The sequence below is a fragment of the Pezoporus wallicus genome, unplaced genomic scaffold (assembly GCF_028554395.1).
Source record: "Pezoporus wallicus isolate ANWC-B61680 ecotype Strahan unplaced genomic scaffold, APGP_CSIRO_Pwel_v1 contig_7985, whole genome shotgun sequence".
Taxonomy (NCBI): domain Eukaryota; kingdom Metazoa; phylum Chordata; class Aves; order Psittaciformes; family Psittacidae; genus Pezoporus; species Pezoporus wallicus.
Genome location: NW_026636538.1, coordinates 908993 through 924747, shown reverse-complemented (window position 1 = coordinate 924747; position 15755 = coordinate 908993). Strand labels below are relative to the sequence as shown.

Genomic DNA, 15755 nt, shown 5'->3' with positions numbered 1-15755 from the left:
TTAGAGTTTACAAAATCATGGTAACACTCAAAATAATTTATAAGCAATATATTTGACATTACACTAAGGTAGAAGACCACAAGAATTTACTAGCCATGACAAGTTTAAAGTATACTTTGAGAGAAGTCAGAAGATCATTATAAAACTTTTTTTAATATTATATATCCTAATGGTCGCGTGGTGCACCCAGCCTGACCTCCTATATATCCCAAAGCTTTCTCAAAGGGCTTTGTATATCATCAAATCCTCTCTATTTTTATAGATGCAGTGTAAACAATAGAAAAACTGCTGATTTACAGATAATTAAGAATATCTGCATACTGCAAGGGTCACACTTAAATAGTCAGCCAAAACGTATCATATGCCAACAAAAATTACATACCACGTATTTTTTCCTCAAATGAACTCATAGCTCAGGCAGCATGAACATGCCACACTGACGGCAGCCTCACTGGCAAGGAATTAATTGCTGAGGTGAAATATCCCTAGATTTTCTCAAAACAAATCACTTCCAAATACAGGCATCTATAAGGTCAGCACTGCTGCAGCTAAAAGCACTGCCCTTTCTCTACAGCACTAACATTGTGTCAATAAACATCCTCTAAGGACAATATGATGTCTCAGCGGATGGCAACAGTAAAAATAGCAAAAAGAGACAGAAACCAAACCACGGCTGGTAGAAAAATACCTTTTTGCATTTTTGCAAAAAGACAGCAGAAATCTTGAAGCTTGATCATCCTATGTTTATCATACTACTCTCCCGTCACGTACATTTACCTTCTATGCAATAAGCAAGTTTTCACAGAATCACAGAAAACTTGAGATTGGAAGGGATGTCCAGAAGTCACCTAATTCCACCTTCTGCTCAAAGCATAGCTGGCTGCAAAATCCTACTGACATTATTGAAGCTCTGGAAATCATAAAGGCTGATAATTCAAAGCATCTCTGAGCAATCTTATGTAGAATTTTTTTTCCTCACGGCTAGCCACAATTTCCCGTACTGAAACTTCATTATTGCCTCCTGCCCTCTCATTATGCATGCCTGAAGAATACAGGTTCCTCCTTCTGTACTATGGTCCAGGAAGTTTGCACATAAAGTAGAAGCTCTGAAAAACTAGCAAAAAGCAATTCACTTTCTGGATCTGGGTTCTTTCAATAACTCATTTATTGACTTAATTATACTAACTACTTTTCCTTACAGCATCACCATTAATGTTGTCTATGAGTAAGAAGCAACCATCTTGATTTATTAACTAAGCTAATTAACTTCAAGTATTACTACAGCAATATCTTTTATTAGAGAACAGCTAAGATTCACCAGTTGATCACAATCTAAAAATAGCCAAATATTTTCACATGTGTGTATGATATATATGTCATGTGTATTTATCAACATACATTTAAGTACTTTCAAAATGAATATATTTAGTGTGCCTTTCAAAAGGAGCACGCAAAGAACTGAGTTACCCATGTATACAATCTGAAGCAAGCACAAGGTCTGCAATAGTCAGGACTGGTATTTTTGAGCTCTTTGCAGTTATCAATATTTGAAGCTTTAATTTGAGCAAATAATTCATTAACACAAAAAAAAAAATCTGAAAAGCTAGTATAAAGAATTTAAGCAGAGCTTGAGAATAAGCTTTGCTGTTCCGTAGGTAACCATTTGTATAATAAATGATCTGTCTTAAAATTCTAGATACTGAATCCTTTTCCTACACATAAGACTGTTCAATCTGTTAAGAAATAACCACAACTTAGAAGTATAACGTCTGAATAACCAAAAAAGCCAGCTGCATAATAAAGTTCCAGATCAGCAACTGCGCAAAACCCTGCACTAACAATTTGTGTTTCACTTCTGTAAAGCACTTTTCCAGTTATTATGGATGCCTAATAATGAAAGCCTTTACCTTGTGGAATTGATGACTCCCCCTTTGCAGGTTTAGAACTGCTAACTTGCGCATTCAGAAGAGCATCACCTGATTAAGAGAAGGAAACAGAATGGTTTTATTCCCCCTCCCAAATGGCAACACCTGAAAAAATCTTCTAAAAAGAACATAATTACTGATACTTTAAGAAAAACCCCAAACAAGCCCAAACTATGCATACATCAAAGTAAATCAAGACATTTCCAGAAAACTCAGTGATAAAAATAAATTATCCAATTTTTATTATTTGTACACAGAATGAACTCAAAAAAGATTTAGGCCCTATAAACGAAGTAACCACAGATTTCAAACAACTCTAGCTAGTTTCCCAAGAATGAAGAGCACAAATCTAAAACAGAGGTTGTCATTTTCAAGCAAAGGGCAGCTCTACGTATTTCAGAAATATATCGCTATTTCTAATTTCTACTGTACCATGAAAACACTAGAAACAACTGAATGCCGTTAGAAAGCTACACTGTTTTCAGATTGTTTTAGCTTCTTAAACCATTTCTCACTAGCAGCCAAATATGAATTCCTATGCCTACACACAGTTTAAATGAGCCCATGCAGTTTTTTTTCTGAAATAGTAGCAACCACAGAGCCTAAAGCCAACATTTCCTCATTGAATCCTTGGCTGTAGTAATTGATCTACCAATTCTCAGCCAGATGGGCTCCACCAGTATGAACAGGTTTTGTATAGGTACTACTAAATCTATGTTGGAAAAAAATTGTCTACATGTTAAGCAGTAAATGAACTCTAAGGAGAACTCATGGGCATAACCTTCCCACAAGGAAGCATCTGAAACTTTTAGCTGGCTGCCTGCAGTCATGCTGAGGGTGCCTTTGAAGTTTCCAGAAACATAAAGGGCAGAGCCAGCAGAACAGAAGGGAAGGAATGGGGACATGGGCCCATGCAGCTGTGCAGCTACTGACAGAGGTTGAGCGCGGAGGCCAGTGTCTCAGCCACTTGCTCCAGAATATTCTTTCCTGAGACTCCCTGCAAGTGTGGCTCAAAAAAAAGGGGGAGTTTTGCACAATGAAAAGCAGCTTTATACAGCTTGAAATAATTGCCTCAACAGCTACACCTCTAAATATACTTAACCACACATCCAAAGAGAGTCACTATTTAAGCATTCAAGTAAAGTTATTTTTCTAGAACACATTCACAGACCTATGGACCACCATACCTTTATTTTTTCTGAGACCAACCGGAAGTGATGCTGTAGGCATCAGCTGTTCAATGGATACAGTAACTGTATTTTCCACCCCTTGGAGATTTGATTCTGCTGAGGCACTGTCGGTCAGCACCTTGTCTCGCTTACGCTGTTGTCGTTTCTCTCTGTTACTGATTTTTGTTTCCCAGGCTCCTAAAACATTCCCCAAATGAAAACATCACTAAATATGTTAGAGAGTAAAAAAGAAAGAATTTTAGCTTGTTTCATATCAAGCTTAAGTCTGAGTATAGGCTGAGTTTAAAAACCACATATGTGGCAGTCAGCTTCAATATTAGCTTGAAAACATGAACAACTGGCCAAAAGCAAGTTTTTCTGGGTGCAGTACGGTAATACTTCGCTTCACAGAGCAAAACATGAACAAGGGCCCTGCTATTCACAGTTTTTCCTCAGGTTTTGTAAGTTAAAAAAAAAAAAGAAAAATCAACTGAAGCTATTAAATACTGCTGTTTGAAAGGTCATATTTCCAGATATAATATACAACTATGATATTATGATAAAACTGTTTCTTTATATAGCACAAACAAGTAAATCTTATTTAGCAATTAACCCAAAAGATGTCTAATTGCATTTTTGTGCATTTGTTTTCAGTACCTTCATCAACTTCCTTTCCATCTAGACGTGACATATCCTGAACCGTTTTAGCATCTCCCTTTGATTTCTTTTTTTTCTTTGACTAGAATAAAAATAAAACATTATCTTAATAATTACTTAGTGATCACTTATCACAGTGATTTAGAATTCCTTCTTTCCCCTAATCCCCCCAAAAAAACAGAGGAGTAAACTTGAAACATTTTCCTGAACAACTCTCTATACGGACAGCCCCTTGAAAGGAGTACTAAACAATACTAACTGCTAAACATAATACCACTGAATCAACATGAAAGACTTGTGCAGTGCAAAAATGGCAGGCGGGTGGAACAACTACTTATGCTACAGATCATAAAGCCTGGTGGAAGAAGTTATGCTGAGGGAATCGCAGTCACAGAGGAAAATGGACTCTTTGGCACGCAGATCCCACCCTGGCAAAATCTGTTTTGTGCAGAAGCAAGTATAAAATTATACATGGAGAAATAAATAATGTCAGTGACTCATTTAAAAAACAGTGGGTAAGAGAATTCCAGCTTGGAAAATGACTTCTAAACAGGAACAATGATTAGGGTCCATGCAATAGATACACACGATTTTTTTCCAAGGTTTTGCCAGTTATGGCTTTTTGGCTATACAAGCAGAGATAAATAAAGAGGAACAGAGATGACTACTTCTGCAAACAGTTAGCAATATAAAGTGTTATAAAGATAACACTGAGAAAAAAAGATGAAAAATGACCAAAGATACTGGGAGAGAGTATATTACAGAAAACCTTGGAGTTTAATCTTTTGATAAGCTAAGTGATAGCAAATTGACCTGACTACCAAAGAACTAGACTCAACAGCTTTTCACTATTGTATAAAGATGTAAGAACCATCAGATAAACCTGAATGAGAAAAAACCCAGGCTTTTAAAAGGAAGATGGTTATCCGTTCAAACGTTGTAAGGGGAACTATTCACTGATTCACTGTATCTGGAATATTCAAATAAGGATATTCTAAGGATGGCTGGATGTCTTTCTGGAATCCATGCTTTTGTCAGAGTAAGATTAGTAATTGTCAGCTTTACACCCGAGTTCAAACTGTATGATATTCTAGTCTTACATGTCCAAGAAGAATGTAACAACCTTTCTAGAATTCAGAACTGGTAAAAGCTAAATTATTACTCCAGTTGCAGCTGATAACGAATGGGCCTACAATTGCATGGAGTTCATATGCCTCTTGAGTTAGCATGCCCCGAAAGTATCATGTAGCTTCAATGTAAGTACTGAAAGCAGTATAGCTTGATAGTGCAGCACCACAGATAATTTCACTGCTTATATGCAATCCTGTGCCAACACACCTACAACAGTTAGGGAACTGACTTAATTCATGGTTTACTAAGAGACCCACAATACAGATGCACACAAACTGAATTATCTTATTTGCTCAGTAGGGTACCTTTACCAACATACCAGCAACCTAACTTCTGAGAAAGCAGAAAGTCCTCAAAAGAGGAGGGACAGTTTCAAAAGCACTCTGATAAAAATTAGTTCTAAGAATATGAACAAGCCACACTATTTGCCAGAACACGTTATAAGGAAAGAATTAAAAGAGGAAACAAAAAACAACATGAAAAACAGTTACAAATTGCTTCTCAAAGCTCAAGCAGAGGAAAGATTACCAAGTTTGTACCTACATCTCCCATTTTCAGCTACATTGAGAACAGAAACTGACCTCTTAGAATCTCCCACCCACAAAGCTGTAAACTACCCAACTGTCCTCTGGCACCAAGAGAACACCTGAAATTACTTCAGAAGTCTCTCAGGTAGCAGTTTAAGATGACTGTTCCTCCCAGTTATGCCTCCAGTTTCTTAAACAATTAAAGTAGCTCCTACAGAGGTATTGACATTAAATTGTACACTTCTCACAAAACATGGAAGCTTAACAGTTTTAAAAGCAAGTTTTATTAACAAACACTTATTAAAAAGATAAGGAATTCAAATCTTGAAAATACATTTACTTTTCCTAACTTGAGTTACTAGAACCTTACCTGAAAAAAAACACAGAACCCTAATTAGTTATCCAATTTATTTCCACCTACCAAACTTAGTGTTGTTAACAGTCACTATCTGTAAAAACTGACAAAACCAGCAAGAGATGTTAAAGGTTACTGATCAAGATATCAGTGATTCTGCAGAAGCATACTCAGTGTCACCTTCTGCAACACAGAAAGCTGCCAGTGTTGGCCCTGCCACCAGCCAAAGAGCACATGAGGAACTCCGCAGTCGTTAAGATGCATTGTCCTCTATGCAAAAACAATGGGAAAAAACCCACCTTTCTTCCTCATCCCTAATAGTCTGTTTTATTTCTGGTATTCAAGCAATTGTGTGTTTGCAAATGGAACGGGCAATAGTTTTAACATCCCAAATCTCATGCAGAATCAATTATCAGATACAGTCCTTTGCACTAAAAGAAAACAAAAAAAAACCAGAAAAAACCCAACCAAGAAACCCTAAGTTGTGCGAGTCACTAAAATGGAAAGAAGGAAAGAGACTATTCAGTGTCAAGAGAATCATAAGCCCACAGTCACAATCCAGGTATTACCCAAAATTTCCCACCCCCCCCCCCCCAAAGTGAAACAAGAAGACACAAATTACTGAAAAACATGCATGAAATTCATACCCCTGAAGCAGCTAAGAAATAGGGAAACACAAAGGGAGTGCGATTTTCATTAAAAGCATATATTCAAGCACAAAAAAAAAACCAACATACTCTTCAGGTTATAGATTATACATATATCCACAGATCTACGCACATGCACATACTAATTAAACTCCACATTGACTTATAGCACCCATTCCAAGCTCTTTGTCCCACAAAGACACACAGAACCCCTTATAATCTTCTTAGTAGGTTTATAATGTTACAAATGCAATGGATGCCCTGAGAGGCTTAACCAAATAACTGAATGGCTGTGAAGTTACCTGTTTAAAGAAAGTTCTTGGGCATGCTTTTAATTGGAGGGTAACAATCATGCTTGCCCAGGGTTCCCCAAGTGATACAAACCCTTTAATTAGTTAAAGAAGCTGCCTATCCATATAGTGATACTGATTTCCTGGAGCTGCAGCTTCAACTCAATATTTTTAAACTCAGGTCACTATGTTTGCAATTTTAAAGTAAAACTCAAGTTTAGTATTTAAACACCATACCTATTTGGAAACCTGCTTGAGATAAAGTCAAAGTTGAAAGGAAAAATATACTTAATCCGTCAAGATCAAATTTCATTATGATCTTGAAAAACAAAACCCAAAAGCAAAACAAACCACAAAATCCATCTGATGTGTGACACATGGAGGAGAGAAAGAAATGTGCAGCATGAAATTTTAAGGCAAACCCATTTCACAGAAAAGTCTATTTGCCAGTGCTAAAAATGTTTAGAGCCCTATAGCCAAGTAACAGGATACAGTCTTTTAGCCAACATACTATCTCCAGAAGAAGTTATTATAGAATAGTCAACTCAAAGCTCAAATAACCTAAACAAATTACATCATGCAACTACTGTTTTCTGGCTGTTTATGCATAATCATTTATTTTTCCAATACTCCTCAGTACAGTTAGAACAAACCCATTTTGTTCAAGAAAATAAATCAGAAATCTGTGACAGCAGGAACATTTCATGCACAACGTTAGCAAAAGGACAAAACCAGAAATTATTGTCAAAGGCCTATCATAAATATATTCATGTTGCCTACAAATGATAGCATTTATGATAAGGCCAGGAGATACAAGTCCTCACAGTGAAAAAAAAACCCAAACCACTGCCATTAGTATGGTTACCTCTTAAAGCTACAGACCAAGCTTTTAAAAAAGGTTCTTCATGTAGCTATTAAATTTGCCTAACAAAAAGCTCACACCAGACTTCAAAGCCTGTATTTGTCATCAGAAATTAAGAACTCTAATCACTAATGGATACATCTCACAAAAGAAATAAGCAGACACATGGTCTTAATCCTTTGAGTAGCAGTCCCCAATTGTTAGACTACAAGCCACTTAACAATACTAGCATTACATTGCACCTCCAGAGAAGCCCACAAGATGAAATACAAACTTTATTTCTGCAGGCTTAACATCTTCACAAGGTGAACAGGGGTATCAGTATTTAGTGGGGGGGGTGGGAAGGTGGGTTTGCTTCATGCAAACATTCCATGATAAGGCATGACTTAAAAGAAAATACTACTTTAGCTCTTTCCAGCACTAAATCAGATTAGTACTCTTCACAGTAAGAGCTATGCCTCTTCACTCATGTCAGTAACAAGATTTCAAACCAAAAACAGAATTATTAGCTATTGAAATAACATGTACTAAACTTTGACATTGTCATTTCATATCCATAACTGACCTTTTCATTCTTCTTTTCTGTGTCCACAGGCTGCTTTATATTTTCCTTACGGACAGCATGTATTACTTCATCCTCAGATACATCAAGGAAAGACCGTCCATTAGGCTGTGTAAACAGTAAGTGTGAATAATAATGAATCTGGAGAAAGCAGACTCTCACTGAAGTGCAACTATCTGATGACTGAAAAATGCTTACAAGATTAATGAGTAAAGCAGACAGAATCACAGATTGATGCTCAAAATATCTACTACATTTCTGTATTTACCAAAGACAGAAATGAGAAACAAAAGAAAAGAGGTCTCCCCATTTCACCTCAACACTGTTCAACACAGGAATTGCTTCTCAAAAGGTAAATTTCTGGAGTTACCAGCTTTCAGAACAGCTACAAAGGACTGCAATGGTTCTGAAAACCAATTCAGAACAGCTACAGTGGTATGTGCCATAAATTATCTAATTAAATGAACACATTTACCACACTGCAGCAGTTCAGCAACGGGCAGAATTCTTAAAACAATTTCTACCTATGCATATCCCTCAGAGCTCATTACCTTCACAAGTTAAACTTCATAGTAGAACTTCATAGTAATCAAACACGAAGCATGACTAAGCATGACATCCCATTGTTCTTTTCAGACAGAGTTGATTATAGGTATTACATTAGTCTACCATTTTCCCCTCACATAATAAAGGAAAGAAAATTAACATGTATTAATTAACATACAAAGTTAAAACTCTGGGCAGTTATTAAATTAGTCTTTAGTAACAAAGGCATACACCCTAACCCACATATTCCCTATGCAAAAATATTAATAATATTTTAAGTAAAGTTTATTGTTAACAAAAAGCTATGACTGAATCCCATTCATGATGATTCAGATAAGATTGAAAATTAAGACATTAAGCATACATAACTACTTCATAGTTACTTTAATTTCTGCAGTTCCTTTTAAAATAAAGCCTAAACTGTCTTTAGTTACGCTTCTTATTAAAAACCTCAAAGTTATTTTAACTCTGCATCACAAGAACCTGATTGCCTTTAATTAAAACAAAGGCCATGTACAAATTTGTGTGACTTACTCCTCCAAATACCAGATCTGATCCTCAATTTAACCAGTACAGGTTTTTAAGTTTTGCCATGTTATATTATGCTTAACTTGGCACGACTTCACCGCTGCGTAGCATAGTATTGCTTACTGAAGTTAGACAGCATGCCAACTTCTTATTTTCTAACTATTAATAGAAATTGAAAGATCAGGTCACCTAAACCTTCTTCTTCTGCAACAACCAGTTTAAACTAGACTTTTTCGTATCTAAGATGCAGCACGTTTCCATGAGCGCTCTGAAATGAAGCGTATCTTACAGATCTGGGTCCCAAAACTCCAAAAGCGCCCCTCAAAGAAAGCTCACAGTAGTTGATTCCACAGCAATACTGAAGACCTGATAATTCAATCTTGAAAAAAATGCATTGCCAAAAATCAGTCTGGAACCCGTCTATTTTCTCCAGATTCTGCATAGCAATTTTATTAGTAGCATGATGTCTTTCAATTCACATTGGTACCTGTGACATTTAAGATCTTAAGCTGGAGATAGACTATTTCTAAGTTATTTATCCATAGAGTTAGATAACAGATTGCTGCATCCAATACTGGACTTGTGTAAAAAATCTTTATAGCCAACTAACCTTTTTAATTCTGTACCTTGTTTTGTTCTTACATACATATATTAAATCGAAAACTACTTTTTTAATTACTCTCATAAATTCAACAGATTAAAGTTTTAATCTTTAATTTAAAAATGAATCAAAACAAAAAATAACCCTCAGCTCTCTCTCTGAAACAATAAATTAATTCATGTCCATTAAGAACCCTCTGGAAAAATTCATCCACATGACTCTTTTAAAATGCTGTCTGATCATCTATCATGTAAACAACCATTAGAAATAGGTTTAAAAACTTGAACTTTGAGACAACTCTCCCCAAATGTATCCCTGAATTGTAGCAGTCTCCTTTTCAGTGGAAGCTTTCGACATCCATTTTCTGCCCACAGATGAATCACAGAATTTTAACAAAAATTCATATGACCATTTTTGGTTATACAAATTATAGTAACAGAGGCAGGAAAGAAAAAAAGCTTGCTATAGTATTCAGAAACATTTCTTCTAAAAAACAACTACAGCCAAAAAGACTAAGTTTAAAACTTGATAGTAATATCTTAAACATCCACTGGCAATATGAATTCATTCAAATTGTGCAACTTATTATTTGTCATTTTAATTTCCTCAACCCAAAAGCTACAGGGAAGGTGCAACAAGGCAGAAATAGTGCTGTTAATAACACTAACTGATTTTTGAACACATTTCTTGTCTGCTGATCTTAAAATCCCAGTATTTAAATAAAACATTTTCACACACATTCACTTGAAGGCATTAAGATAATCCAGAAGTAAAATAAGTTTTGCTTAGACTGTTAAAACAAAAACCGCTGTTCTTTAAATATGGTACAGTGCAACAGATACCTCAGTTTCACAACTTCAAATGGCAGTAATGAAATTGCTAGCGTTTGAGTCTTACAAGGCTGTATTAACTAAAGTCCTTAGTTACACATTATAAAGATATGCTTACTTAGAACATCTTTGGCAAATGAAAGAATCTGTTTACCAGTACTATTTTCTGTAAGCTTCTCTGAAGAAACTTTTCTCTGAGCAGTGAAGAATGCTACAGCCCTGCTTCTCCTGCAATTTGACAATTAACATATATGTAAACCCAACACGTGAGTATCAGCTGGAAGTATGAAAGAGTCTTTATGGGGTCTATTTTGAAGTGCAATAAGCATAAACCAGTCATAGCCTGAAAAGCGCTACTTGGTCTGCTTGGAAGAAAACTCTCAAATGAATGAAAATGCTTTTACTAAAAAGTGTAGCCTCTGCTGTCCAGGTGTGCTCCAAACCATAGCAAGAACATAGTCAATTTGGTATTTTCTGGATCCACAAACAGATGGCATGAGTGGCTTTCTAAAGCATTAGTACAGTATGCAAAACAGGCACTCTCAAATTTCTGTGGTGTTTTGCAGATTGAATACAATGCACATAAAAGCAGTCTCACGTTTATCTACTGAAGGTTTGAGAAGCACAGCAATTATTCAGAATGGAGAGGAATTAAAATTAAAGCTAAAGTAAACTTTTGAAAGAAAAAGAAGTCTAAATGAATGCTAAACCATTTCAGTTTTTTCCCCGCCTTCCTCAGCAAATAAACACAGGATCTCATAGTTGCTATTGTACCCATCCAATGCAATGCTATTCAACTAAACTTATTTTACTAAAAATATTAGGTGAGTTGCACCCTACCTATACAGAAACTGAATAAAGCCACATGCAAAACAAAGCAGTAATACTCTTCCTCAGAAAGGGTACAATGAAGAATACTTCTGATCCTGATGAGTTACGCATTACCTGCCATACGATGAGCTCAGTAATTCTGTATTAAAGTAACCCTACAGCTTTTAATTAGACATCTGTAGCATGCTCTTTAATTCTACAGGCCAGTTGCTCTAAGCTTTCTGAAGTGCCCACAATGGAAATTTAGACCCTGGCACATCAAACCTTGTAGTAAATCTACTGATAACAGGCTTACTCTTTTCCCTTCACAGAACCTCAGTAAGTGCACAGAAACACAAGATAAAAATGACTAGGCAGCAATCAGTATGAATTTTTGCTGCATCTTCAGATTTCCAATATTATTTTGAGAATTTATTATGTGAAGGTTGGGAAACATGCTAATATAGGTCTCTGTGAACTTCTTTTGGAAAATGAGCATAAGGCAAGTCTATTAAATTTTGCCACCCATATAAACTTATTTGCACCGCAGTTAATGATTTCAGTTGGTACCTTTTTTTTTTGTTTACAGGTTGTTTTTTTTTAACACAGAAATAATGAACAGAGTACTACAAAACCAGCTATAAACATATTAACAACACAGACAGCTGAAAAACTATTTTACTCTTTATGGAAAGATTTGCTCTTACATAGACTTACTTACCTTTATTCTTGAACAAACCAAGCTTGAAAGTGCATGAGTATCCATATTCACCAAAATGTCAGTTAATTTCTATATAAAATTAATACAAAGTTTGCTTTTATGAAGCCCTGCACTACAGAGCATTGTCAAGTTTGTGTATCTATGTCTTTATCTTCTGTTGAGGCGGGTTTTTTTTAACATCTTCAATGATGACTTGCAAGAGCTCATGCTTTGTTTTCATACTGGAGTTTAATGAAAATAAAATAAGGAAAATTAAACTGTTTCTAGGATTAGTCTTCATTTTCAAGAGGGCATAACAGATCTACTAAATCTTGAAGAATTTGCTGGTAAAGGTGGCCAAAAAAAATTGCATCTTCAACATGCCTTCTCCAAAATGGAGACCTAGCTACACTGCAAAGATTGACTCACAATGCTTCCTCTTCTTGGTACTCTGCATTCAGGCTCTTGCAACTTCCAGAATAAACTTCAGTAGTTCACTGCTCAAAGACAGACTGGTGCTGTACACAGGCATCTTCTCTTCTTGTAAGATACTCTAGCCTTAAATTCTCACTAAAAAACATACCCTAACTTCTCAAGTCTTAACACTGACAAACTCAAATGAAGGTACAAACCCATTTTCTCTGCCTTTTCTGGTCATTAGGGAAACAATCCATGTTTTATAGAGCAAGATATAATTAAAAGATGCAGTTGTAACAGGCAGGAGACATCTGCTGCACTTTCATTCCTATAATCCATTTGGACATAAATAGGATTACAAACATACTAACAATACAAAAGCTATAGAAGCAATCCTTTTGAGCCCCCAGACTATAATACAGTAAGGCAGTTGATAATTTTTACATTTTACTAATTTTCTCATGAAGTGTATGCATACTGTCAAAGAAGAAAAGTTCCCACACAACGTGCCGAGGATTGAGAAAAAAGGTCAGGAATGATCTGTTTCTGCAGGGCTGCTAAGACACAGATTTCCTTATTAAAAGAGATGATCCTTACTGAACAACTAAATCAGACATATTCCTACTGAGGCAAGCTCACAAGATTGACATTAACATGTTCCACCAAGAAGACACAGTGAAAAGCCTTACTCAAGTTTGAATCATCACAGCATTTATGGAGCTTTACAATGATGCTTCCAATAGTCTACACCTGCCTGGACTGCAACTCCTGGCTTGAAATTCTAAGCCATGCTAAGGTCTCCACTACTTGCTCCTAACCCTGAAAGCATTCGATGAAAAATAATAATAAAAAAAATATGATTTTCGTGTAATTAGTCTTTCCATTAACAAGCCTCTAAGAAGAAACGAGCTTTTTTCTCATCACCCTGGACTCTTAACATATAATTTCTGCATGTGCGCGCTGCTCCTCCAGGTTTCAAAGCAACAGAGCAACCCAGACGACACATGACAGCTCCAGAGCGGTCAAGACCCCCCCATCGCCTCCAAGGGCAAAGAGCACCCAGGTGAGCAGCACAGCGGTTCAGGGGGAGGAGCTCTATAGCCTCCAGACCCTGCGGCCAGGCCTCCAGCTCTTCTCACCAGTGCCTATTGCCCGGCAGGAGTTTCACCGAGCAGGGGCCACAGGGACAAGGCCTGGGGAGAGGCACACCCGGCGCTCGGCGTCGCTCGCCAAATGCGACTTCCCCCTCGCCTTCCCGCAAGGGACCCACCGAGATCGGCCGGTGCCACTACAATCGCCGCCGCCGCCGTCCCCATCCTGTCGCTGTCAATGAACCTTTCATGCCCCCTCCCTCCGGGCGCCCGGACCCGGCCGCCTCCCGCACTCCACCGCGTCCTTCCGCCGGAGCGGCGCGGCCCCCGCAGCCCCCCTCACCCGCGCCGTTTTCTCCGATAGCTTCTTCCTGTTTCGCTTCCTCTGCTCGTCGCCTTTCAGGTGCAGCTGCCCGGGGCTCGGCCCCACCGCCTTGCCCTGGCCTCCGCCGGCTGTCAGGCCCGCGCCGGCCGCCTCATTACTCTTCCTCTCCGCCGCGCTCCGCGCTGGCTTCCTACGGAGGCCGCCACCGCAGGCCACAGCCAAGAGCAGCCCCAGCAGTCCCAGCCCCAGCGCAGCCGGTACCACCAGGGCGAGCCAGGTGGGCAGGCTCTGCGGGTCGAGGCCCAGCTCGAGGCCCAGCTCAGCACGCAGCAGGCCCAGGCCGCCAGACAGGACGTCCCGCACCCGTGCAGCCGCCTCCTCGGCCTGCTGGGCCACCGCCTCTTGCCAGCTCCCCGCAGCCATCGCGGTCCCCTGCCCCGCAGAGGCTCAAACCGGGCGGGGCGGCGAAGGAGCGCTCAGGCTGACCGCATCGCAGCCTCAGGAGAGTCCCGCTCGCCCGCCCAGAACCGGAGCCGCCGGGGGCGTGTGTAGACGGGGGGTGGAAACAACAGGACACAAGCACAGCCTCGGCGGGACGCAACTGCCTCAGCCCGGGTCTCCTCCTCTTCCTGCCCGCCCTCCGCCTTGTACGCAACGTCACCGCCCCGCCGCAGCGCGCCGCCGCCGCCATCACCGCGAGGCTGACGCCTGAAGGGCGGACATAGAACTCCCCAACGCCCATCTCCTCCTACTCCTCCTCCCCCTGCCAGCCCAGCCCAGGGCGGCGCCGGCCGCGGGGAAAGGAGAAGAGCGGTGCGGGGAAAGGGGAGGGGGGGCGCTGGGGGCAACCTCGACGTGGCAGCCAGGGAGCGGCGAGGGCCGGGGGTTGCGTGGCCCCTGCTGTCGGGGCGGGAGACCCCGGGGCGTCTCCCGGCGGGCTGAGGTGGCTGCTGGCCGGAGGTCAGCGCCTCTCGGCAGACGCTGGTGTCTCCCTCGGGGGCACTCCCCACGGAAGCGTGCGCGTGCCGCGGAGCGGGCTGCCCCCGGTCCGCCCGGCGCGGCGCCCTGGGACTGCGTCGGATCCGCGTCCCTGCCCTAACAGGGCGTTGCTGCACCCGCATCAGCGTGGGTGTATCGCCACAGTAACGGTCATGACTCGGCTCTGTTTTAGCCTGCGGTTGCTCCAGAGGGGCGGTTGCGGTGCGGACACGGTAACCGTTGGTCTGTGGGTGCTCTCAGCCGCCGTGTAACTCCAGGAGCAGCCCTGGGGCCATAGCAGGGGCTTCGGGACTTGCAGGTAGATAACCCTTCCTGTCAGGCTTCAGAGGCCGGGACCAGGGCTTGCCAGAGGTCATCCCTTCTGCAGAGGTGTTTGAAAATGTTGCCAGGAAAACCCCAACCCAAAACCCCAGTGTACTTTTGCTTATTGCAAGGTAATAGAACTACATAGATTTTTATTTACAAGCCATATTTTGTAAGTTCTTAACTTCCACAAACTGTATGAATATGTCAAATTAAACAGCTGCATGAAAAATACAGCTGTGTATCACGATGGGAAGCCTTTTGACATCTGGAACTCCAAAATGATATTTCTCCACGTACTTTAAAAATGAGTCAAAAAAAATTTGCCCGCAAGATTTTGTCTTGATTTTTCATCAATCCAGCCTCAGCATCCAGGGTTCCTGCAGAATTTGAGCTATCAGAACCTCAGAGCTGGCATTGTTGAGTGGCTTCATAGTGACCATGGGCTTCTGCAGTGGTGCGTTGCTGGAAAGTAATGTA

At 40.0% G+C, this 15755-nt stretch overlaps 1 protein-coding gene across 3 annotated transcripts in view; it reads right to left on the bottom strand.

Annotated features, from left to right (window-relative positions):
* The window catches only part of MTDH (metadherin), a 36806-nt gene extending 22317 nt beyond the window's left edge, over positions 1 to 14489 (bottom strand). For 2 of the 3 annotated variants that reach the window (XM_057400513.1, XM_057400514.1), the window contains exons 1-5: positions 13992 to 14488; positions 8129 to 8233; positions 3752 to 3833; positions 3113 to 3292; positions 1908 to 1976 (exon numbers count right to left, since the gene is read on the bottom strand). In XM_057400513.1, the coding sequence (XP_057256496.1) occupies positions 1908 to 1976; positions 3113 to 3292; positions 3752 to 3833; positions 8129 to 8233; positions 13992 to 14396 (841 nt within the window). In that variant the 5' untranslated portion in view covers positions 14397 to 14488. Of the gene's footprint in view, positions 1 to 1907; positions 1977 to 3112; positions 3293 to 3751; positions 3834 to 8128; positions 8234 to 13991 lie in introns of all 3 variants that reach the window. The other variant, XM_057400515.1, reaches the window with a different exon arrangement.
* Between the last annotated feature and the right edge of the window lie 1266 nt (positions 14490 to 15755).